Here is a 25,544-nt window from a genome sequence, read left to right as displayed (position 1 = left end):
TTGAGAATGCTAAGGTTTATGAAAATGAAAAAATGAATAAAAAACAACAAAGTACTTTTTTCTTGGAAAGTTTCCTCAATACTATTATGGCTAAGGAGCTGGTAGCTCTTTGTTTTTTAGAAGTGCCCATGAGGATCAGTTAAACCCAGCTTTGCCAAAAGAACCTTTTATGACTGTGCTACAATATATGCTCAGAGGGGGTAATCACGTGACAAGCAAGATGGCGACGTTCATGCCGAGGCAGGTATTTTTCATCGTTTTATACCCTGTATTACTTGTATTAATATTTTTATTCCGCTCACTTACCAGCCATATTAGGAAAAAAGTTTATACTGGCTTTTATTTCATAGTAATATTCGCTCTATATCTCGACTTTACTCGGTGCAAAGTTTCTTAGCGGTATGACCTAATTAGTGCTCCACTAAGAAATGTGCGAAGAGTAAAGTCAAAATATAAAGCCAATTTAAATACGAAATAAACGCTAATCACCTTTTTACTGTTTTGCTGGAATGTGAGCATCATTTAAAATATAAACAGAAGTGATAAAGGGTATAATACGGCGAAAAATAACCGTCTCGGTATGGACGTCGCCATCTTGACTATCACGTGATTAACCCCTTTGTATACTACAGTACTTGATTGTATTCAAAGAAGCCAGTAACAAAATACTGGCTAACAGATTTAATTTATGAAGAGCAAGATTCACAGGTCAGAGCCTTCTGTTGTGTTTGAGTTAACATATTTATCGCCAAAAAAATCGAATGAGAAGAAAGTTTCTATTATTTAGGACATTCTATGATGGAGTAATAATAAAAGAAATTCCAAAGCAAAGAAATTCCAAAGCAAGCAAGAAAATGACAGTTACATGTGTGGGTAAATATAAATTGTGGCTCTTGAAGAAAGTACATGATGAGAATGACATGAGAATTAAAGTCTGTAACAAAGCTGTATTGTTCTGTCACAGGCAATCTTCATATATCAATATATAATATGCGTTCTGTCATTTTAAATGTCAGAAGGAATGGTTTACAGCCATAGTGTATGCAATCATATGCATCTGTTACATAACACAGAATTCCACATATTGCATAATTGTATGGGAAGCTTAGAGCCCTGTCCTGCATGATGAACAAAACTCCATGTGCCAATGTAGTAATTTAGTAAGGCAGGTTACAGTTACCGAAAACTTGAATCACAAAAAAAGCTACTGTGATTTGGTAAAACTGAAAACAGATTTTTCAAAATCTCTTTATTCCATTAAAAATAAGGACTTATTCAAAGTTTAGCAAAATGACAATGTGCAGAATTATGTTCATATACTCAAACATGAATGTATGGACTTTATTTAAACAAGCAAACTAACATTCCTGACTAACAGAAATGTTAAAAATACCTGTTCATTAATGATAATCATCAATAACATCAGAAAAACATCAAATAAAGCATTTTCTTAGATATTTGAGCGCAATTGTATGTCTTATGGTTTACATTACATGAAAAGGAATGCCTCAGCAGCGTAATGTAGTGGTACGGTGTTTCAGGTTTTGCTCACAGAGGTCCTGGTTCCAACCCCACAGAAGACAGTTTTTAATTGCCCCCCGGTAGGGTGGCATATAGCAGTTGAACTGTCAGTCCCGAGAGTCTGTGCATCCGTCCGAAAACTTTAACATTGGCCATAACTTTTGCAATATTGAAGATAGCAACTTGATATTTGGCATGCATGTGTATCTCATGCAGCTGCACATTTTGAGTGGTGAAAAGTCAAGGTCAAGGTCATTCTTCAAGGTCAAAGGTAAAAAACATATCCAAGGGAAGTAACATTAGCTTTAAAGGGAGATAATTTCTATTTTATATCATTTGGCAGGTACAGATCATTTTCACAAGGGAAGATATATTTTTTAAATGGATATAATATAAACAATAAGTTATAATTCACAGCGGCTTAATAGTAGGGAGCATTGTGTTTCTGACAAACACATCTCTTGTTTAATTTTTTTTTTCATGTTTTTATAAGTATTTAAAATTGTTCCAAATATTACATTCAATGAAATTTACCAGCGAAACAAGTCTGTGAACACGTCTCTTAATGGCTTAACTTTTGGATTGTGTTGGTCAAACACTTTAGACTAGAGAGTCAATTTCCTTGGTGGAATGTTTTGTTATTATTGTAGATATGTAAATATTATACAAAGTGAATTGAACATATGAAAACATAAAGCAAATCATTTTGTTCAATGGTGTGTAGCCTCAAATGCATTAAGCTGGATGTCCAGAAGCAGCCCAAACAAGAACATGTTTCCCTGAAGTAATACCAGTAGTTGTGTAAAATTGCATCTGCTAGACTTGACATGCTGTACAGCCTCCAACAATTACAGTGAAAACAGATGAGCCTATTGGGTTACAAACTAGTTTTTAAACAGAGACAACCACTGCCAACAATGGGCACATGTCAAGAGGGGTTTCTAGTGATTATCAGCTAGATGGGTTTGAGGGCAATATTATGTAAATGAGATTGCTTGTTGATTTTCATAGAGCCTGTGGCTGCATTTTGGGGCCGTAATTAGATCCCTTGGAAATCAAAGATCTTGAGTGTTTTTGCATTTCATCCTTTAATGTATTAAATTGTGCGCTGCAAATATAATAGGAAGATTAAGAATTTAAATTCAGTTCAAAAGTATTTTGGATTGTTGGGTTCTTCAATTTGATGCCAACTTCTCGAGTGTTTCTCTGACTGTAAATTTTTAAAAACTAATTATTATTGTTAAAAAAAATGGGGCTTTTTGTTAAGATCTTTTAAATCTTAGATCTTTTGAAGTACATCTTGAATGAATTTGCATAGATTTAAAGTCAGACAGATACGTTATTCTTTGTTTTTGTGGGCCACATTAATCAGGAATGCATATTAAGAATTTTAGAATACTAATTTTTGATTTGTATTAGCTATCAAAATGTTAATGAGAATGGGATATGACATCAGGCAAAATTCACAGGACTTTAAACTTCTGTAATAAAAAAAGTGTTTTCTTGCTCATAAAATCATTAAATAGAACTATATTGCCGTTGCTCATAATTATATAGCAGTTGACTCATTAAAGAAATTAAAAAAGTCTGCACATCAGGAGTCACTCAAACATTGGTTTAGTGACATTGAAAGTGTCAGGCATGGCAATTATTCATTATTTCTGGGCGTATCCCAGGTCCAACATACTTTCCCATGGTTTTAATCGGAGGCGGGCACCATGCAGGTATTCATTGATATGCTGGTATTCAGCAACCTGAGACCTGCCATCTTGGCCTGTCATAATACCATGTAAGCTTGCTTTGTGTGTGGGTACCTGCAGTTTCAAATCTGCTTTGTCTTGTTGCAAGTTTTTTATTTGGTTGAAAGTATTTTAGCTGTGCTCTGTGAAAAGGGGGTTTAATGCATGTGTGTAAAGTGTCGACTTCCAGCTTAGCCTATGCAGTCCGCCTATATTGGATTTTTGCATAGAAGAGATTCTCTGTAAACGAAAAATACCATAAAAAGGGGAGTGTGGTCCCTGATAAGCTTGTGCAAACTGCACAGGCTAATCTGGGACAACACTTGATGCACATTCATTAAACCTCATTTTCACAGAGAACGGCCAATTTTTTTATCAGGATATTAGCATGCTGTTAATGTGTTGATTGTTTATTATTGCGATTTAAATGTTTTAGGCATTTTTTTTTTGGTAAATGCAATATCTGTTTTTGCAAACAGTTTTTCTTGGTATATCAATTCATCAACAGTTTTTGAATATTTTTGATATCCAAGAATTTCAAGCAAATGATTGAATTTGAATAGTATACAAATAATTAAACATGTGGGTTATGCATAATAACATGTGGGTTATGTATAATGTAATAACTGCAATAGTTTGCATTTAATTTGTATATAAGTTTCATTATCCCTATAAATGGCAGGTTCATATCAACGCATCGGATGAGACTCATTGCCAATAGAAAAGTGTTCACTTTTGAACATAATTGCTGAGAAATGTCTACAAAATGTGCCTTAGGACAGCTTCATTGATTTCTCTTGTTACAAAGGAAATGCATTTATGTAGATTTACGCGCATTTTAATAAGTATCATATAACTTTAGTACGTTACATTGCAAGTGGATAGTTTGTTATTGCTTGAAGTAAATAAATGATTTGCAAGCTTAGAATTTTATTTAAGACCTTTTGTACAAAATATTGGCATGTCTATAATTGCAAGCGAAGGTATGACTTTGACATTCAATTTGCCATAATGTCATTGGCAGTTGACACTTGAATAGTGCTTTTAAAGTTATTGCAGATTGAATATGTATGCACAAATGGGTAACAATAGTCACTGCCATTCACAAAGAATGAATGAAAAAATAATTAAAAATGAATAAGTTAGAAGTAGGTTGTAAAACAATTTGTAGAAGGAAAGAGCAGCCGTTTTTTAAAGTATTTGTATATATATTTTTGTTTGTAGATGTTACAGTTGTTATTGGTCCATAAACAACAAGTTGGAGTCATGATTTAATAAGGCATTAAACAAAGCAAGCAATAGCCCAGTAGTTGTTTGATTCAGAATCAAAGCAAATAAAGAATTTGTTTTATAATTTGCTTATTAAGAAGCGAAAATTCAAACACAATTTTAATTCTTATGTAATTTCATTTGTATGTGTGCCATGAAAATGGCAACCAATTGACCAGTCGCCAAAGTATCGATCGCTCCGCCCACATTCTTCGATCAGCCAATCAGATATCGTTTTTTCTCACACCCCTCAGCAACACTTATCTGGCCGCCATTTTGTCCGACAAACAAAGCGTATCGTACATATGGAATGGACATAATTTTTAAGAGTTTACACAGATTTTATATCAAATGCATGATCATTATTGTTCGATCATTATTCAAAATTGTAGGTGCTATACATACTTTATAAAAGGTTATTATTTTATCTTTAATTCTTGAACATATGAACGAGTAATGAGAAAACAAACACAATAAATAGTGTAACCACACCAGTTGTATGTTCTATAAAACGTGTTATACCGTTTGATGCACAATATTATTAAGCAGTTTGGGCAACATAATAATTGCCACACGTGCTTATTAATCTCAGCGTAATTGTTGATGATTAATAAATGACAGTATGTTGCGTGGATCTCAGAATGAAGGAACATTAAGGCATTGTTAGGTACTGTACACAAGAAAAGAACTATTTAATTACTTAAATGATTTCCAATTATATATTTATTTTCTGTGGATCATAAACAATGGAAATCATTATAAATTGTTAACTTAAAAATTGTTTTAACTAAAGTAAAAACAACAAAAAGGTGATTTCAACACGGCTTAGCTAGCTTCAAGCGACTTCAAGTGTAAAATGTAAGTCTTATAATACAACAACAACAACAACATTTCTAATACAACATATATTGATACAGGGAGAAATGTGAAAAGTGCAATTAACATATAAGGGCCATCTTGCTATATTAATAAACAAATGCATAATATGCTAAATGTATTCAATTCGAATGTTCGTGAACAGCACCGTAATACCAAAATTTCATTTTTCGATAGTGAAATGTAGCAGGTTCCCATTAAACATTTATAACTGAAATAAAATGCATATTAGATCTGTTAATGAAACCACAAAATTAGGCCTGTATAATATTATCGCTACAATCAAAATTTAATTTATATCTAAATTTAAAAAATCGGTGTCTTTTTAAATATAACACAATAAAACAAAGATCTAAACATTTTTAATAAACAAAAAACCCATCATGATATGGATGTGTCATTTGCATTTGATAAAAATATTTTCAAAATTATATATGAATAGCAACCGGATTCACTTCCAGACGGTTTAGTACAAGTTCAAAATCAATATGAAATAAATGCTCATTTTTACCACTGATGTTTCATCAACTTCCTATAATATGTATAAGAAAGGTTTCTGATAGTTAACTCATTTATTTTTATTACGCCATTTCTCTCTAAAGCATTTATGATTGTATTAAAGTTGTACAAAGCAGTTTAGTTTAGTGTGCGGCTTTTATAAAAAGAGCATGATACATCGTTACAAATTATTTCACTCACGTAATGCGCTATAATTGCGATCTGCTTGTCGGAGTTTTCTAATCACTAGACCACATGACTATGTGGGCGGAGCGATCGATAATTTGGCGACTGGTCAATTACTTAACAACGCTGTCCTCTGAATGCAAGGGTGTATATTGTAATTTAGAACTTCAAGCAAATGTTGATAACCATTAAAATATTGTTAATATACAATGTTGACTGTAAACATCTTTAGTTGTGGCCCTTGATTTTTAGCTCATCTTTTTTTGAAAAAAAAATATGAGCTATTGTCATCACCTTGGCGTCGGCGTTGGTGTTGGCGTCGGCGTCGGCGTCTGGTTAAGTTTTGCGTTTAGGTCCACTTTTCTCAGAAAGTATCAATGCTATTGCATTCAAACTTGGTACACTTACTTACTATCATGAGGAGACTGGGCAGGCAAAGTTAGATAACTCTGGCGTGCATTTTGACAGAATTATGTGCCCTTTTTATACTTAGAAATTTGAAAATTTTGGTTAAGTTTTGCGTTTAGGTCTACTTTTCTCAGAAAGTATCAATGCTATTGCATTCAAACTTGGTACACTTACTTACTATCATGAGGGGACTGGGCAGGCAAAGTTAGATAACTCTGGCGTGCATTTTGACAGAATTATGTGCCCTTTTTATACTTAGAAAATTGAAAATTTTGGTTAAGTTTTGTGTTTAGGTCCATTTTATTCTTTAAGTATCAAAGCTATTGCTTTCATACTTGCAACACTTACTAACTATCATAAGGGGACTGTGCAAGCAAAGTAATGTAACTCTGACTGGCATTTTGACAGAATTATGTGCCCTTTTTATACTTAGAAAATTGAAAATTTGGTTAAGTTTTGTGTTTAGGTCCACTTTATTCCTACAGTATCAAAGCTATTGCTTTCATACTTGCAACACTTATTAACTATCATAAGGGGACCGTGCAGGCAAAGTTATGTAACTCTGACTGGCATTTGGACAGAATTATGGGCCCTTTATACTTAGAAAATTGAAAAGTTGGTTAAGTTTTGTGTTTTGGTCCACTTTACCCCTAAAGTATCATAGATATTGCTTTCATACTTGGAACACTCGCAAACTATCATAAGGGTACAGTTAAAGGACAAGTTGCATAACTCTTGTTGTCATTTTTACGGAATGATGGCCCTTTTTTGACTTTGAATATATGGTTAAATTTTGTGTTTCGATCCACTTTACTTCTTAAGTATCAAGGCTATTGCTTTCAAACTTCAAATACTTTCATGCTATCATGAGGTTACTGTACCTGGCAAGTTGAATTTTACCTTGACCTTTGAATGACCTTGACTCTCAAGGTCAAATTATTAAATTTTGCTAAAATTGCCATAACTTCTTTATTTATGATTAGATTTGATTGATACTTTGACAAAACTACTCTTACCTGACATACCACAATAGACTCCACCCAAACCATCCCCCGTGCCATCCCCCCTCTCCCCCCCTCCCCCCCCTATTTTTTTTTTTTTTTTTTTTTTAAGATTATCTCACAAATGACCACCACACCCTTACACTATACCCCCCCCACCCCCCCACCCCAACCCCCCATTTTTTTTTTTTTGAAACGGTTAAAAAACACAAATATTTATTTTTATTAATTTATGTTTGAAATACCGTCCAACCATCGCACCCAAGAATCCCCCCCACCCCCCCCTCCCCCCCTCCCATCACCCGAATCCCCACCCCCCCTAATTTTTGTATTAATTTTTTTTTTTTTTTTTTAAGATCATCTCACAAATTACCACCACACCCTCACACTATACCCCCCCCCCCCCCAAATTATATATTTTTTTTAAACGGTTAAAAAACACAAATATTTATTTTTATTATTTTATGTTTGAAATACCGTCCAACCATTGCACCCAACAATCCCCCCCCCCCAATCCTCCCCCCCCGATTGTTTTGTTTTTTTTGTGTTTTTTTTCGCATTTTTTGACCACCCCTCCCTCCTTTGTGATTGAAAATGAGAGTCCCTTCACCTTTAAAAAGAAAATAGATGAGCGGTCTGCACCCGCAAGGCGGTGCTCTTGTTATAGAACTAGTAATACAAAGCAGTGTTTGCTCTCTATGTTTAATACTTTTTACCTGCAATGTTAAGTTTTTATTTTAAATTAAATTATTTTAAACGCAATAGGTAGTTTTTTGCCTTTAATATATTTACCATACATATCTGATGAATTTTTATGTACAGAAGATATTGATCCATATCTTTAGGTTCTCCATTTTCAATTGAATTATTTCGGCTATGATATTTTATTATGGAAAAAAAGACAGAACAACATTCATCAGGTTATAATATAAACATTTCACATTTCATGCATTGTATTATCGGATGATTCATATACATATCTATGGACCTTAAAGAACGGCTAATTTCTAAATATTGGGATTTTATGTACAATTTGCTGCTATCAATAATTGTCAGGCTTTTGATAGTTTATGTCATGTTTAATAGTTTTGACTTCAAGAACCTGCCGTGTGATAATTGTATTTTAATAGGCTGTCAAAGAAAAGGCATTGACATTGAAATTCTTATCCAAATGAAATATGGTTAAACTACTGTACAGTAATATATTGTTGTTAAAATTATTGGGTTAACATTTGTATTGGATTGAATATTTATTATGAGCTCTATGATTTTTGTTCAGCCATCCAAAATCTAATATTTATTATATTGCCTGTGTTTATGGTGTTGGCATATAAAGTTGACATAATAAACTGCATGGCTTTGAAAAGGTTTGATTAGATAATGATTTCCTTAATATCACAGAATTCATGTAAACGGATGTTGTACAGAAATTGTGAAGTGTATTGAAGCGATTGTTTAAGCAGTTGTCAATAGTTTAATATCATTAGTGATTGTATCAATGTCCAATTACTGAAAACCTGTATAATTTACAATATTAAAGTATTAACCACTTGGCAGCATTACTGAGTTTGGAAAAAGCATTTTTCTAAACTCACAAGGACTTGGATAATATCATAATATCTCATTTTCGAAACAAACTTAAATGTTAAATGTTGGAACATGTAGATGACTAAGGTCACTAGGTCAAAAGTCAAGGTCACTGTCACAATAAATGTGAAAATCGTTTCTTACCAATAACTCATCAATGAATTGACTGATTGGCTTAAAACTTCACATGTGCATTGGCTTTGGACAGTAGATGACCTGTACATAAATTGGGGTCACTTAAGTTCAAAGCGCTGTTTGGGGGGGCATATGTCTCCGACCGCGGAACTCTTTGCTACAATCTTTAATGCATAAAAGACAGTTTTTCTTGCATTTGGTGTCAATATCATACCATTTAAGAATAAATCATTTAATACGTATGAAGCAGTGCCTAATTTTCAAGTTGTGTGCAACATGATCGTGTGCATAAATGCGTTACACATAGTATATTTGACTAAGAACACAGGCTTATTAAATAAAATAATTCTGATGTATCTCACATTGCCAAAAGCAGCATAAACAGTGTTTACATCCAATAACTTTCAATTGTGAACCCCACAAAGTCATGTGATCATGCACTCTGTATTGTGAAATGTTTGTTTGTAACCGAGGAAGCACTAAGTTAATGAGATACCCCTGTGAATATTTATTCAGTTGAGTTCCAGAGGTTCTGATATGACATGCGGATCATCAAGCGCCTCTGTGCTTCCTGGTAGTTGCTGAAACATTCTGTCAGTCTTGGCCCAGCATGAAACAATTAGTGTTGTGTTACCTACCAGTATTTCATGGTAGGGTACAAGTCTGATTGCAAAACCATGTATGCCATTGAAATCTCTTTTGCATATTGTTAAAAGAATTTATGTAAAATTCACTTTTGAATGAACTAACAATCCCTTCTGCTTAACTTCAAAACTAAGTCTCTTTAATGAAATAGTTTTAAGTGTATTAAAAATAATCTGTATCTGTCATTTTAGCTTACTTGCTTAATGGTAACTTTTTCCTTGGTTGTTCATGCATCTTAAATCATCAGTTATGCATCATGCATCTTCAACATTTGCTCTGTGAACACTCTTGGGGCCACATTTATTGTCCAATCTTCATAAAACTTGGTCTGAGTATTTGTTTCATTTATATCTTGGCCAAGATTGAAACATTGTCATGTTGGGTCAAGAATGGTTCTCTTTATCAAATAAAAAGAAGAAGCTTGTAATGTCTCAAGAAGTCACAGTTGCTTGGGCAATCTTAAAAGGCTATAAACACTCAAAATCAACAAATATTTTGAAAAAAAAGTTAACACATAATAAATCAATGTTCCTTATAGCGATAGCCAAATTTTCAAGCTAAATTTGGTCTGGTAACATAATTTTAAGGCGATACAAAGTGCTTGTTTTTATTTGTTTGCGTCACAATATTCCATGACTGTGAACTGTTGGCTACACATCCGAAAATTTACAAGCAAATGCGAGATTGGCTTCGAGCAGATTAGGAAGTATGACATAGTTCTTGTGAATACAGCGTTCTTCCAATGCTGCCTGAAGCCAGCCTTGCATTTGCTCATAAATGTTCAGATATTTGGCGGGAAATTAACGTGGAATATATTTCGCACTTTTCACATTAATATTACTTTAATGAAACTTTCTCTGAACATTTGTTCTAATGAATTCTCAAATGAGTGAAATATGGTTCCTGTCCATTGAAACACATTAACTGCCATGAGGTGAGGCATCATGGCTTTCATTATATGGCTATAGTAAAAACCTTTTGACATTCTGAGCTAGAAGTCACATTGCTGACATTTCTATTATGACAATTGTTTTTATCATATCAGGGCCAAGTTTTAGAATAATGATGGTCCGTTAAAAGAAATAACTGCCAAATGTTTTGGCTGAGTTTTTCTTTAAAGTCTATTGTGAAACCTTGTAAACAACCCTTCAGAACATTACGTTCCTTGGGGATTCAGGTGAGCATCTGAGGAGTCTTTGGACCTCTTGTTTTTATGATTATGTGAAATGTTTAATGTTTTAATTTCATCATCTATCATTTTCTATGTGGCAGTATGACTTAAACTCTAAACCATTTATACATCATATAATATTGCTAGGATTTATTTCTTAAATTAGCATTATAGAATTTATATTGTTCATGTTTCGCCCAAACTAAGAAGACTAATGGTTTCTATTAAGTGTCATGTTAAGTTGCAATTGTAGACATTTTAATGGCTTTGTACCTGCAGAAATATATTTTTTGAATGGGAAAATTGTTATTTGGATGTCAACGTATTATATTTATGGCGTCTCAATGTTACAGCCTACATTTGTTTTCCGTGTTCTTTTCTTTGCTTGCTTAAATTAAAATAAACAATTTAAAAAAAAGTTGCATGATGAATGTTGTTCAAAGTTCATGTCCTGAACATCATGTGAGGTAATCAAACAGTTTTCTTGTTGACATCCTTTCAAATTAGTGTTCTGGAATTGAAGTTTTTTTAACGTGAGTCACATATTGTTATATATTGGATTGTTAAAACCCTTTGCATGCTGGGAAATTTGTTGTCTGCTAAAATGTGGTCTGCTGAATTTCTAAAATTAGCATTTTCTTCGATTTTTTTTTCCAAGAATGCTATCAGAATAGCAAACAGTTTGGATCCTGATGAGACGCCACGTTTTGTGGTGTCTCATCAGGATCCAAACTGTTTGCAAAGGCTTTTAAAATTCGGTTCCAGTGCTGAAAAGGGTTAATTTTTGTATGTTTTTGGTAGAGCCACAAACTGATATTTCAGTTAATAAAGATTCCTTGGCCTGAAACATTTAATGGGATATGTCATCAGTAAACACAGTGGATTCATTGTTATTTATAGCATTAATTGCAAATGTCATTTCAGAAGAAACTATTATTTATTTAATCATATATTCATAATGTTACTTTTCAGCTAATTTAATGAAAGGGTCACTTGTTATAGCTGGCCTTGTACTTATCACCATTGTTAAGTTTAAAAATAAATTAAAATCAGGTAGTTTTATTACAGGTGTATATTAACCCATTTATGCCTAGCGTCTAGAAAAAGGCCTTGGCAAACAGCGTATACCCAGATGAGATGCCACATGATGTGGCGTCTCATCAGGGTCTGCCCTGTTTGCTTAATGGAACTTCTTTAAGAAATATTCTAAATATAGAAATTAATATACTAGACATCCCTAATTTTGGAAATAAATTGATCCAATTTAGAAGGGTTTGAGAGTCCCCTAGGCATAAATGGGTTAAGTTTATAAGTCCCAATTACCCCAGTAAATCCTCAGTCTGTCCCTCTGTCCATCTATCTCACTTTCTTTTGGTCAATGCAAATCTGGCTCCTGGTGTGATAACTTGATAAAACTTTGTGTTGGGATAAAGGATCATATGAGGAATAAGTAAATTATTTTAGATTTTTTGTCCCAAAACATTGCGGTTGCTATGGTGATTGAAATAAATTTACAGAAATATGTGAAAACTATCCAGAAATTTGGATCCTGTGCATCAACTCAAATAGTACTTAAGCTATGGTGCTGAAACATGGCATGTGAATAGAGTATCATAATATGAGCATATGCACTTCTTTGTTATCACAGATTTTTCATTCAGGTAAAATTGAGGTTGCCTATGATGACATATATCAGTTAAACCCAAAATGTAAAAAATATTGAATGTGATTTTATTTTAAGCAAAATCTTGTCGCTTTTCTTTATAACTACAATTACAAGTTTTTCACTAGATTTAAAATTTGGGCGGTTCTGTAAATTATTGAAATTCAAGAAAATCAAAGATATAATTAATAGTACTTGTTTCTTGCCATGTTGACCTTGCTCAAGTCACTTATTCATGACCCCAAAGAAATGTTTTTTAGAAAGATAAATCAAGCCAATAGATGTGTCTACCTTCAAATTTTATAGAAGTTATTTTCAGTCTTTATAATTTAATACTGTTCACTGTTTGGGAGTCAATTTTTCAATGAGTGTTCAACACAAATGAGAGAACAAACAAGCTATGTGTTTCATATTATTACAAATAAGAGTGAGTAAAACATTATCTTAAGCACAATTATGAGCAGCAGTAGTTAAGAAATTAATGGTATATTGATTGCTAGCTGGAAACATGTCTTGGTTAGTGCATGTTCCTGAGCCATTTGGCTGGTTTGATTGCAGCATGCAAGATAGGAGCACTTAGTGAGGATCTTGCATGTCTGCTCTGTGTGAGTGAGGATCTTGCATTTCTGCTATGTGTGAATGAGGATCTTGCATGTCTGCTCTGTGTGAGTGAGGATCTTGCATGTATGCTCTGTGTGAATGAGGATCGTGCATGTCTGCTCTGTGTGAGTGAGGATCTTGCATGTCTGCTCTGTGTGAGTGAGGATCTTGCATTTCTGCTCTGTGTGAATGAGGATCTTGCATGTCTGCTCTGTGTGAGTGAGGATCTTGCATATATGCTCTGTGTGAGTGAGGATCTTGCATTTCTGCGCTGTGTGAGTGAGGATCTTGCATGTCTGCTCTGTGTGAGTGAGGATCTTGCATGTCTGCTCTGTGTGAGTGAGGATCTTGCATGTCTGCTCTGTGTGAGTGAGGATCATTGCATGCCTGCTCTGTGCAGTGGACAGGCACATTGCTCATTTATTTCTTTACATGGTGGTATAAGTAAATGCATTTTAAAAAAGCTCTTTGTATTAATAGCCTGATCACCTACAAAACTTTCATTAACTGTTTATGCACTTTGTTGATGGACATAAGTTCATGAAATTATGAACATTAGTTCATGATTGGTTCATGAACCTCAACAAGTCTAATTTTCATGAAATTTGTGAATTAAATTTAAGTATTTATTGAAATGATGGCATGTTAAAACAACCGTTACATTTGAAATATTGATATACAAAAACCAATACTTTTTTGTAAGAAACAATATAATTTTCACATGCCAGTAATATTTGTTTTTTTCCCATCACCTGGACATTTTTAAGTAGAGACCATTCAGCAAAAATGTACCGTAACCATTAGGTACATTGCTAATCAGGAACAGTGAAACGAAAGACTAGACTGAATATAAATAATATCGGGAGGATGATTTATGTTAATATATTTGCTTTTGAACTTGTATAAATCAAACATTCTAATAAGGCCAAAGGTTACAACCCCGCTGATGTTAAAATACGTTGTTGTTTTTTAAATAAAAATGTGAAATTTGTTTAAAAATTAAAATTTATGGACATTGTAAAGTAAGTTGTTGAAACAATATTCACTGACGAAGTTGCATACTAGTTTGAAAAACTTTGTTCTTAATGTATAATATCATTCATAATGGTTTTTCTTCTATTTAGTTCTAAGGCATTTTCCTGTGCCCATTAAATGTCCGTTCACGAGAACTTTTTATAATAATATAAAAATATTGAACTGCACATTGATATGAGTGATACATGAACCTATTTGATAAGAAGTTATTTAATAAATAATTTTTATTTATTATATAATCAATAAAGTATTATTTATTGATAATGTCCCTTTAATTTCCAGCTACTGTCACATACACAAATATGATATAAATCTTATAATAGCAATATTTATAGAATATAGGTATGAACATAATCTAATTAAGAAATAATCGACGGGTAACCGTTGGTTCTTGCAGTAATAACCAACGGTATGGTCCCCCCTGCGAAATGTTGTTCTGCAGTTGGTGAATAATTTGTGAACTGTTCATGAACTGTTCCTGAACTGAGTTCATGAATTGTTCACGAATAATCAGTGAACAGAAAATGAGCCACGTCTGTGAAATGTTCTTGAAATTTTAGTTCATGAACACTAATGGCATGAAGTGTTCATAAAATATTCTTGAAACCTAATAGCATGAAGTGGTCATGAACTATTCTTGAACCCTTATGGCATGAAGTGTTCATGAACTATTCTTGAACCATTATGGCATGAAATGTTCATGAACTATTCATGAACACCAATGGCATGAAGTGTTCTTGAACAGTTCACGAAAAACACAATTCTTGAAAAATTCTTCAGGGTTTTGCTGTTCATGAACAGTTCATGAACATTTTTCTTATATTTTTCAATGGCTCAATTTCTGTTCACGGACTGTCAGTGAATAGTTCATGAGCCATAGTTCTTCAAGAGTTCATGAACTGAGGTGGCATGAAGTGTTCATGAACTATTCATGAACAAGAATTTGTCAATTTATACCAAGGTTATCATAAGTGTTACCAAAGCTCCACAAACAGGTCAGGATAAGAAGAAACATGTCTTGTATTAGCACTTAACATATTGATAGCAACATATAACAATAATTTAAATATAACACTAATAACTGAGATACAAGTGGTTTGAAAATACTCTTTAAATTTCATAATACAAATTTGCACTATATGTTCATGAATAATTCATGTATTGAAAAGATTATGAATAGTCTCATTTTCAGTTCAAGAATCATTTACTAATCAATGGTTTCCCTGAAATGGTTACACTATTACAGTGCCAAAGAACTTGAAATAGAACCAATGGCTGATCAGTTCAGCCGGTAATTTATTAAAGACTTACATTTTCAAGCATAACATAAACCATGTGCCTTCCATTTCAACTTCCTGTGCACACAATATTCTTCCTTTGTAAAAACAGCAATGCAATGTACATGTTTGAGTTCTTGATATCATCTTAAACTGTTATTGAAATAAGATGTCCTTAAAACGTTCTTAAACTTGTCTTTTAAGTCTTCCAAGAACAATGACAGATCCTTTTAAGAACATATTGGATTCTTATAGTCTATCATATGTTCAAAAACATTGTGTAGACCTGTTTAAGAACATCAGAAGGAAACATGTTGTTCTAAAATGTTCTTAAAGTGTTCAAGAATAGTTTAAGAATAATTCAAGAACAGGAAAGGTCCTTAAAAAGTTATTGAACTGTTCCTGAAGGCAGTTCTTGAACAGTTCTTGTACAAATGTTCTTAAAATTCTCTAGAACAGGTCAAGAACTCTTACTTACAGCGGTGAAAATCTTATGCATATTCATACTAAATTCACAGGTTTCACAAATCTACAAGATTAGTATGCTAGACATTTCAATATTACTTTCAACAAGATGTGTTTGTGAAACACAATGTCCCCCTATATGATGTTTGACATTGTAGGATGACCTTGACCTTGTGAAGGATGACCTTGACCTTTCACCACTCAAAATGTGCAGCTCCATGAGATACACATGCATGCCAAATATCAAGTTGCTATCTTCAATATTGAAAAAGTATTCATAAAATAAGCGATTTGGGCCACATATATTTGACCTCTGACCTTGAAGGATGACCTTGACCTTTCACCACTCAAAATAAGCAGCTCCATGAGATGCACATGCATGCCAAATATCAAGTTGCTATCTTCAATATTGCAAAAGTATTCATAAAATGAGCGATTTTGGTCACATATAATAGACCTCTGACCTTGAAGGATGACCTTGACCTTGACCTTTCACCACTCAAAATGTGCAGCTCCATGAGATACACATGCATGCCAAATATCAAGTTGCTATCTTCAATATTGCAAAAGTATTCATAAAATGAGCGATTTTGGCCACATATATTTGACCTCTGACCTTGAAGGATGACCTTGACCTTGACCTTTCACCACTCAAAATGTGCAGCTTCATGAGATACACATGCATGCCAAATATGAAGTTGCTATCTTCAATATAGCAAAAGTTATTGCAAAATGTTAAAGTTGGCGCAAACAGACAGACAGACCAACAGACCAACAGACAGACAGGGCAAAAACAATATGTCCCCCACTACTATAGTGGGGGACATAAAAATATTTATGAAACATCTAGCACAAAGGAATTCATAAATTATTCATGATGGATCCTCAAAATCTGTCTCAGAAAAGTCATCAGAAATAATTGTTCATGAAATGTTCATTACTAAGTATTTATGGTTAGATGAAGAACTGTTCATGAACTTTGAAGTGTTCAACAAAAATTCATAAACTGTTCATGAACATGTCTTAAGAACAGTTCATGTCCAAAAGTTCATGAACCAAGTATCAGGAACTTTTTGAGAACGGTTCATGAACAATTCCTGATTGGCTTGAAGTGTTCATGAAATCATGAACAACATTTCGCTAAGGTGAGTTCCGATGCGTAGGAATTAAACCGTAGGCTTAGCCCGAGTGGTTTGATAACAAGCATCTGAACGACATACTGTTGGTTATAACCGCAATAACCAATGCCTACACATAGATTATTTCGATTCTAATACGATTTCATTAATAAGTTATCCTCGATTTAACGGTTATAAATGAGAATTATTTTAACCGAATGTCCTCCAATTTTCCGCAAAAACGCGACGTTACCACAACAATCAAAATCAAATGACGTCGTATTCATTCATAAACAGTGTGCAGACAATCAAAGTGACATCATACTTATATCCGTTGTTATATCGTGGTTATAACCAACAGTAGTTTTCCTTCTTTGTATTTAGAAAACAAGTGCCGTGGTAGAATAAAACTTAACTTAAAATTATTACAGTATATTTATCACTATGTAGATCTTGCCGCACACCTCAGACTTGGAAATCCGTCAGCATAGAATTACTGAAGCCTCGACCTTGTTACATGAATTTTAAGTGACATATTTAGAACAACTAAAATCTTTACATTCCAAGTGATTTATTGACAGATCATTTTTGACTAAAAATAATTTAAATATACCTTGTACTTTTAAAATATAATCTTTGAACAATACTAATGTATGTTTTGTACATAAATAATAATTGTCATCATACTTAATAAAATTATTGTCATAAAAAATGATTTTCTTACATTTCATAGTGCCATTATTATATTATGTTTTTTCAATAGATGTTCATTTGAACTTTCTTCCAGTGATTTAAAATCAATATCAGTAGGAAAAGGACTTTGATTGTTATTGATTAAGTGTTTTCTGTATGTTTTTGAAACTTGTCATTTTAATTTCAGTTTTTGAGATTCTAGTTAAATTGCTTTCTTTCTTCATCAGAGAAACTAATTTTGGGAAAGGGATTTCTCATAGCCCTGCAAATGACAAGACTTCTTGTCAAAATACGCTTGATGGGGAAATTTAAAAGCTTTGCAATACCGCAGTTCTAAGATTTTCTCTGTTGTGTAGACATTGCATTACGTTTTTCCAAAGTTTCATCACTTTTTACGAGGAGTTGTAATCGGTATATTTAAAAAAGATTCATGTTTTTTTCAAAAACAGTTTAAATATAAGAGTTTGTGTACCTTTTTGTTGTGAGAATATTCATTAATTAAAATATTATTTGACTTTTAAAAAACAGTTTAAATATAAGAGTTTGTGTACCTTTTTGTTGTGAGAATATTCATTAATTAAAATATTATTTGACTTTTAAAAAATACTAATAATCCATAAAACACTTTTTTACATTTAAAGTTTTAAATGTAAAAATAAATATTCTACATGTATTCCATAATGATTACTGAAGAACCATTTATTTGGGACTTTATTTTCATTTAATAATATTGGAATCATGAGCTCCATTTATCGATGGCGTTTGATATTAATGAATACTTAAAATCATACAAACACTTAACCAGTGTTATTTTTTAGTGGGACAATTGATAGAAAAAATTGAAAAACTTGAATAATAGACTAACAGGGATTGCTGCAAATGCATTAAGTACTTAAAGTGATTCTAGTTGATAATTGCGGATTTCAGATAATGGGGAAGCACTTTCCACTCGTATAGATTGTTTGTTTAAAGGAATTCTGTTATTCATGAAAATCCAGTTTGGGCTGAAAGTGTGGTCCCTACACAGGCTAATTTAATGGGATGACACTATATGAACATGCAATAAGTCCTGTTTTCCTACATATTACTTTAATCGTGATATACAAACACATTTACGTGCTTGAATCATTTTATATCCTTGACTTGCACTCAGATATTTATAATTTAAAATTTTAAATTAAAGAGACATCTGTTGGGATTTAAATTACATGTGAAAGAAGCTATACTGTGCTATTCTTCTCTTAACAGAATACTTAAGATGAAAAAAAAATAGTTGCCTGTAAAAGACCAGCCACCTGAAGATTGTGTGTGATGTTTACAAGATATTCAAGCCATTTATGAACATTAAATGTTTGTTTGGACAATGCCACTATGAGAGGCAACTATAAACCTTTAAGATTAAGTTTATTGCACCAAGAATTTGCTGTTACCGCCAAAGCATGAGGTGTTATGAACATTGTGCTAACACAATGAACAGTGAAATTTTATTCAACTTTGGTAATAAAACTGTCATGGGTCACAAATGCGTCATCCATGCGACAAGCCAAGCTGTTGTTATGTTGGTTCTGTTGTGGTGAAAAATAGTGAGACGTTTTTTTATGTTAATTGTTTGACTATCTTACCATTACCTATTTTGAGTTTGACATTTGTGATCTCTTTTAGAGAACTCCATTTGAAAATAATGGCAAAAAATTAATAAAAGAAATGTAAAGAAATTATAATTTTGGAGGAAAAAAGACTATTTAAATTTTGGCTAATTTATAACTCATTTAGATGTCTGTAAGAGAGAGTGTGAGTAGCCAGTGAAATCTTATACTTTAACACTTGCTTAAATTGAAAAATGAAGTTGATAAAAAAGTGAACAAGTTTTCCTGGATTATTGTACATATATTGCAAAACTTTTTGATAAACAGTTTTTTGTACTGTAAAGGAAATAGCGTATTATCATCATACATACCATACATTCCGAAGTCTGCAAGACAGTCACCCTTTTGGCGATTTGTCCCACTGTCTCGATTTTTAGTCGATATGTCCCCACATTTGTAAAAAAAACTATTTTTTCTATAAGTTTACTATAAAACTAGCTATGCATGCTTTGTTTGGCTGTTTAATATGGCCAATCAGTTATTGCCCCTAATGGCCCCTATTGTCCATCAAAGCTCTGAAGGCACTGCAGTTGTTTGCTCTTTGAAAGTATTTACTATTACTTACAGTAACAGGACAATTTGTCAAGTTTGACTTTTGAACACCAATGTAATTACTTTTATTTGCCTACAGTGGTGAGATTTTGAAAACAAGGAGGAAAATGCCAATGATTAACAATCTCTCATAATTTTATACAGGTTTCACACAAATTCCATCTTATGAATACAAAGATGAAAAAAGAAATTCAACGTTGATCTAAGTTGGTGCTAAGGAAAAGTCTGTGAGTCTAACAAAGAATAAACCATACCACAATTCTAATAATAAATGTATTGGTATCAATGAGCATTGTATGAAATTCTCAATCAAACCACATAATTTTTTTATATATTTTAGCCTGAAATTAAATGCTTCATTGAATGTATTTCCATTTATTTTTTATTCATTTTCATGTACTGACATAAACTCCTCTACTCCACCCATTACCAATATTTTTATGAACGTACCATCTTCTAAAATGTTTAATTCGTAAATTAATGTATGTTTTCTATAGTTTATAATTGGTGAATACTTTCTCATCTTGTGGATTTATTCCAATTTAAATTTTTCATCCTAAAATACTTAATGTACCGAATTGCATGTCTGTATTTAATTACAGCACCTGGTCTGTTGCAACACACATGCTTTACATGCATGGAACTTGATAGACGACAGCAACTTTTTCGAGCTCTTATTAAAAACATGTTGTTTTTTTATGCGTACGAAGGGACTTTGATCAGCAAATTAACAAATGGCTTTGATACCTTGCATTGTCTTTAATGTACTGTATTAATTACCGTTTTATATTACGTAAATTGTAAAACTGTAATTATGTGTTAAACAATCTGCAGTTAACTCTTACTCTCTTAACTGTTAAATAGTTCCAAAATTATTTCATTTTACATGATATTCATATTATGTTTCAATTTGTAAATGATTGTAGTTTAAGAAAGTGGCTTGCAAAACTTGCTCTTAACCTAAGTTGTTCGCAAGCGAACAACTAAAAATCATGCATACTGGTGTTGTTGTTAACCCCTTATCGAGTAATATTTAGGAAAATTAGTGATTTTGTCAGATTTAAGGGCGATGGTGTTCTATAGCGTCATTAATTGCAATGACAAATTTTGTGAAACGTTATTAAAGCCAACTGCATTTGTATTTTATTGTCCAATCAAATCCAAAGTTACTATTTTCCTGTGTATTATACCACCTGAGGTTTATATACACATGTATAAACTTTTATAACAGCAATTTGTATGTCAAACAAGTTGTAGAGTTTTTTAAGTACTTAATAATATTTACTACTGAATTCAAACATGGTGAAATCTATTATGGTTTAAGTTGTCATAGCAAGACATTCCCACCTTGAGGTCGAACTGTCCCGACAATTTTCATAGAATGTGCCACGTTGAACCTAAAAAAGTATGTCTTGTATGAACTTTAGCCCAAAGCAAATATGAAAATTATCAAGTGTAAAGTTATAATTGCAAACTGTCAACATGTAGGCGTATATTTAATGGCTTAAAATTATTTATGTAGTTTTTAAGGCTGAAGACAAATTTGAGTTAGTTTCTGGGTTTCCTTGAAAAATTATACAAAGCTTACAGGACTTATTTTCATAAAATTATTTATGTCATTCTCCATCTGATATTATCTGAGGAGGAATTAAATATAGTTGGTTTTGGTAGATTATAAATTTAATTCATGATCAATCCAGTGCTACAGCCGCGGTTTAATTGTTTTTTACCATCACATATATTACTACAGTGAAGATAACTGATTATTTTTGCTGTTATTTTTAGACAGTGAATAATACCTATTTAAAACACTGATTTTCACTATAAACCATCACAAAGCATAAAATAAAATGTATTAAAAAACAACAACAAATGCTAATATGGACATCAATCCAATAATATAAAAAAGTGTTTTAAATGTCAAACAAAAATTATAAATGAACTTGCCTACTTCAGTGGTTAAAGTTTAAATATGAACCAGTGTGTACTTAAAAATGTGGTCAGGAATAGTGAAACATATTGTCAATAAAAACTTGTAACAGCATAAGGTAAAAAAAAATGTTTTTTTTGGTCAAACTTCATCTGTTGTTTTAAAACTCTTTCAGTGCTGGAATAAAATTTTGAAGGCCTTTGCAAACAGTTTGGATCCAGATAAGACGCCACAGAACATGGTGTCTCATTGGGATCCAAACTGTTTGCTATTCTGATAGTATTCTTTGAAAAAAAATCGAAGAAAATGCTAAGTTTAGAAATTTAGCAGACGACATTTTAGCAGAAGACAAATTTCCCAGCATGCAAAGGGTTAAACTTTCCCTTGTCTACTTTCAGTGCTGTCAGACCTGCGCATGTTTTCAGGACGACCTTGCTGCAACCTTACCAAGACAAAGACATGCAGGGAGGCCTGTGTTAAGGTACCTTTTTCACATAAGTAAACATAGTTACAGGCATACATGGTAGCCATAGTTACATAAAGTTGGTTACCATAGTGGCTGAAAAGATGGTGACCATAGTTACAGAAAATTGATTACCTTTAATTGTTACAGGAACATTGGTCACCAATATTGACGAAAAATGGGTTATCAAAGATTCTTATATCAGAACAATGTGGAATCCTTAAGTAGATTATAAGTGGGTAGATATGAGAGCATTTCCTGGACAAAGGTCTCCATCAAAGATTGGTTGACAGTGACAATAGGAAACCATAGTGCAGAGCTAAGTGCAGCGTTAAGATCTGGAATAGAGTGTCCTGGGATTTGAAAGAGTGCCCTGTGTCAATGTTACCACCACCAAATGGGTGTGCCATATGAAGCTCCCAAACTGACTTTTGTTGAAAGAAACTTATGTTTGGTTAGTTGGCATTTAGTTGAGTCAAGCCAAAATTATGTTGGATCAAGTTTGCTTTACATTGAGTTCAGTTTTCGTTCTGTTGAGTCAAATTGGTATTAAGTTTAGTCAAGTAAGTATGATGTTATGTCAAAGTGGCATAATTTTAGGTAAAGTTGACATAATTATGTTGAGACAAGTTAACATTATGTTGGGTTAAGTTGACATTATTTTAGGTAAAGGAAACCTTATGTCGGTTTAAGTTTACATTAGATTGTGTCAAATTAATATTATGTTGGGTCAAGTTAATATAATATGAGGGTTAACATAACATGTCGGGTTTCATCAACATTGTGTTGGGTCAAGTTAACATTATGTTTGGGTTAAGTTAATATAATGTTGGGTTAACTTAACATTATATTGGGTTCCATCAACATTATATTGGGTTACATCAACATTACATTGGGTTACATCAACATTATATTGGGTTACATCAACATTATATTGGGTTACATAAACATTATGTTGGGTTACATCAACATTATGTTGGGTTACATCAACATTATGTTGGGTTACATCAACATTATGTTGGGTTACATCAACATTATGTTGGGTTACATCAACATTATATTGGGTTACATCAACATTATATTGGGTTACATCAACATTACATTGGGTTACATCAACATTATATTGGGTTACATCAACATTATATTGGGTTACATCAACATTATATTGGGTTACATCAACATTACATTGGGTTACATCAACATTATATTTGGTTACATCAACATTATATTGGGTTACATCAACATTATATTGGGTTACATCTGTCAAAGATTTTTGATAGTATAGTAGCGAACTAACTATAAACTTTGAATGTAAACAAAAGTCCACCAATGTCCCTCAGATAGAAGGAAAGGACTTGAAATTTTGGGGTCTATGCAAATCACAATACTGCAAAGAGGATTACAAAGTTTATTTATCTATTTATCTATTTAATTTTCATGCTTTAATTTCTATTCTAATCTCATGCACATTTAAAAACAAATAAGAAATTATAGTCTAGATTATCCCTGATGATCGAATGTCAAATGTTAAAAACAAATGTTCTTGCTGTGCTCCGCTGTATACGTCATACATATATTCAGTTCTCAGGTCCAGTTCTTTCCAGTTACGCGATGGAACTACACAGTACACATCACTGCTACACTTTTTGAGGTTTACTATGATATGAATGCTTCCTTCTTGTCAGTGCGTTTCTCTGTATAATTTATTTGTAGTTGTCTTTATGAAACTGATGGCCAATATTCAACTAGTTCTAGTATGCATCATACGTCTTATTAAACTTCTATCTTCTATCTCCTTTTCCATCAACTTTCTTCATCGTAATTCTTACACCAACAAAAATGGGATCTACAAGGATATAAGAATATCCATTCAGATCATTATGCTTATGATTAATCCCTTATAACAGCTTTCAATTATACCACATTTTACTACTTATCAAAATCACATTGCAATAACATAATATTTCCGTAACATCAAGCACTACAAGTTTTACAAGAAAAACAAAACAATACAGAATGATTACTACAATAATGCATATGTTGGACGAGAAAGATTATTGTTAAATAACATACCCCATTTAGATTCCTTCTATAAACACAACACTCTAGATGCCTCCACAATGTGGCCGACGATCAGAAATTCTGATGGCACCTCCTTCCAAACAACAAACGCTCTGGTCTTAAGCCCAAATTCAACTGACTCAGAAACACACAGAAAACTCTCGAACTCTCCCATACACTAACCAGGCTTCCTTGAATAAACAAAAGTATCCCCATACCCCAGACCTGACCCTAAATTTCCTATTAGATTTGACTGTATGATTTATGATTTCAGGGCTTTCAGTACTCTTGGATGTGTATCCCGCAGCCGGTTTATAGTAACATTTATACTTGCTATTCTAATTAACTATATTAACATTTACACACACAAAAAAACAACCCTATTTCTTTGACAACATCAACATTACATTGGGTTACATCAACATTATATTGGGTTACATCAACATTATATTGGGTTACATCAACATTATATTGGGTTACATCAACATTACATTGGGTTACATCAACATTATGTTGGGTTACATCAACATTATGTTGGGTTACATCAACATTATATTGGGTTACATCAACATTACATTGGGTTACATCAACATTACATTGGGTTACATCAACATTATATTGGGTTACATCAACATTACATTGGGTTACATCAACATTACATTGGGTTACATCAACATTACATTGGGTTACATCAACATTATGTTGGGTCAAGTTAAAACATTAACTGTAATTGTGTCAGTCATTGTATGTGTGTGTCACAAAACTTCAACATTGGTTAAACTTTTATAACTTTTGCAATATTGAAGATAGCAACTTCATATTTGGCGTGCATGTGTATCTCATGGAGCTGCACATTTTGAATGGTGAAAAATAAAGGTCAAGGTCATCCTTCAAGGTCAAAGGACAAATATCATTGTATTTTTTGTTCCGAAAACTTTAACCTTCGTTCAAGTTTGGTCATAATTTTTTGAATATTGAAGATAGCAACTTTATATTTGGCATGCA

General features: G+C 32.7%; 1 protein-coding gene across 5 annotated transcripts in view; it reads left to right on the top strand.

Annotated features, from left to right (window-relative positions):
• The window catches only part of LOC127855309 (reversion-inducing cysteine-rich protein with Kazal motifs-like), a 207,139-nt gene that overhangs the window by 118,323 nt on the left and 63,272 nt on the right, over window positions 1-25,544 (top strand). For all 5 annotated transcript variants that reach the window (XM_052390769.1, XM_052390768.1, XM_052390770.1 and 2 more), the window contains exon 5: window positions 22,414-22,496. In XM_052390769.1, coding sequence (XP_052246729.1) covers window positions 22,414-22,496 — 83 coding nt within the window. The remainder of the gene's footprint in view (window positions 1-22,413; window positions 22,497-25,544) is intronic.

Source organism: Dreissena polymorpha, chromosome 13 (genome assembly GCF_020536995.1).
Source record: "Dreissena polymorpha isolate Duluth1 chromosome 13, UMN_Dpol_1.0, whole genome shotgun sequence".
Classification (NCBI taxonomy): Eukaryota; Metazoa; Mollusca; class Bivalvia; order Myida; family Dreissenidae; genus Dreissena; species Dreissena polymorpha.
This window is presented reverse-complemented; position numbering and strand designations above follow the sequence as displayed.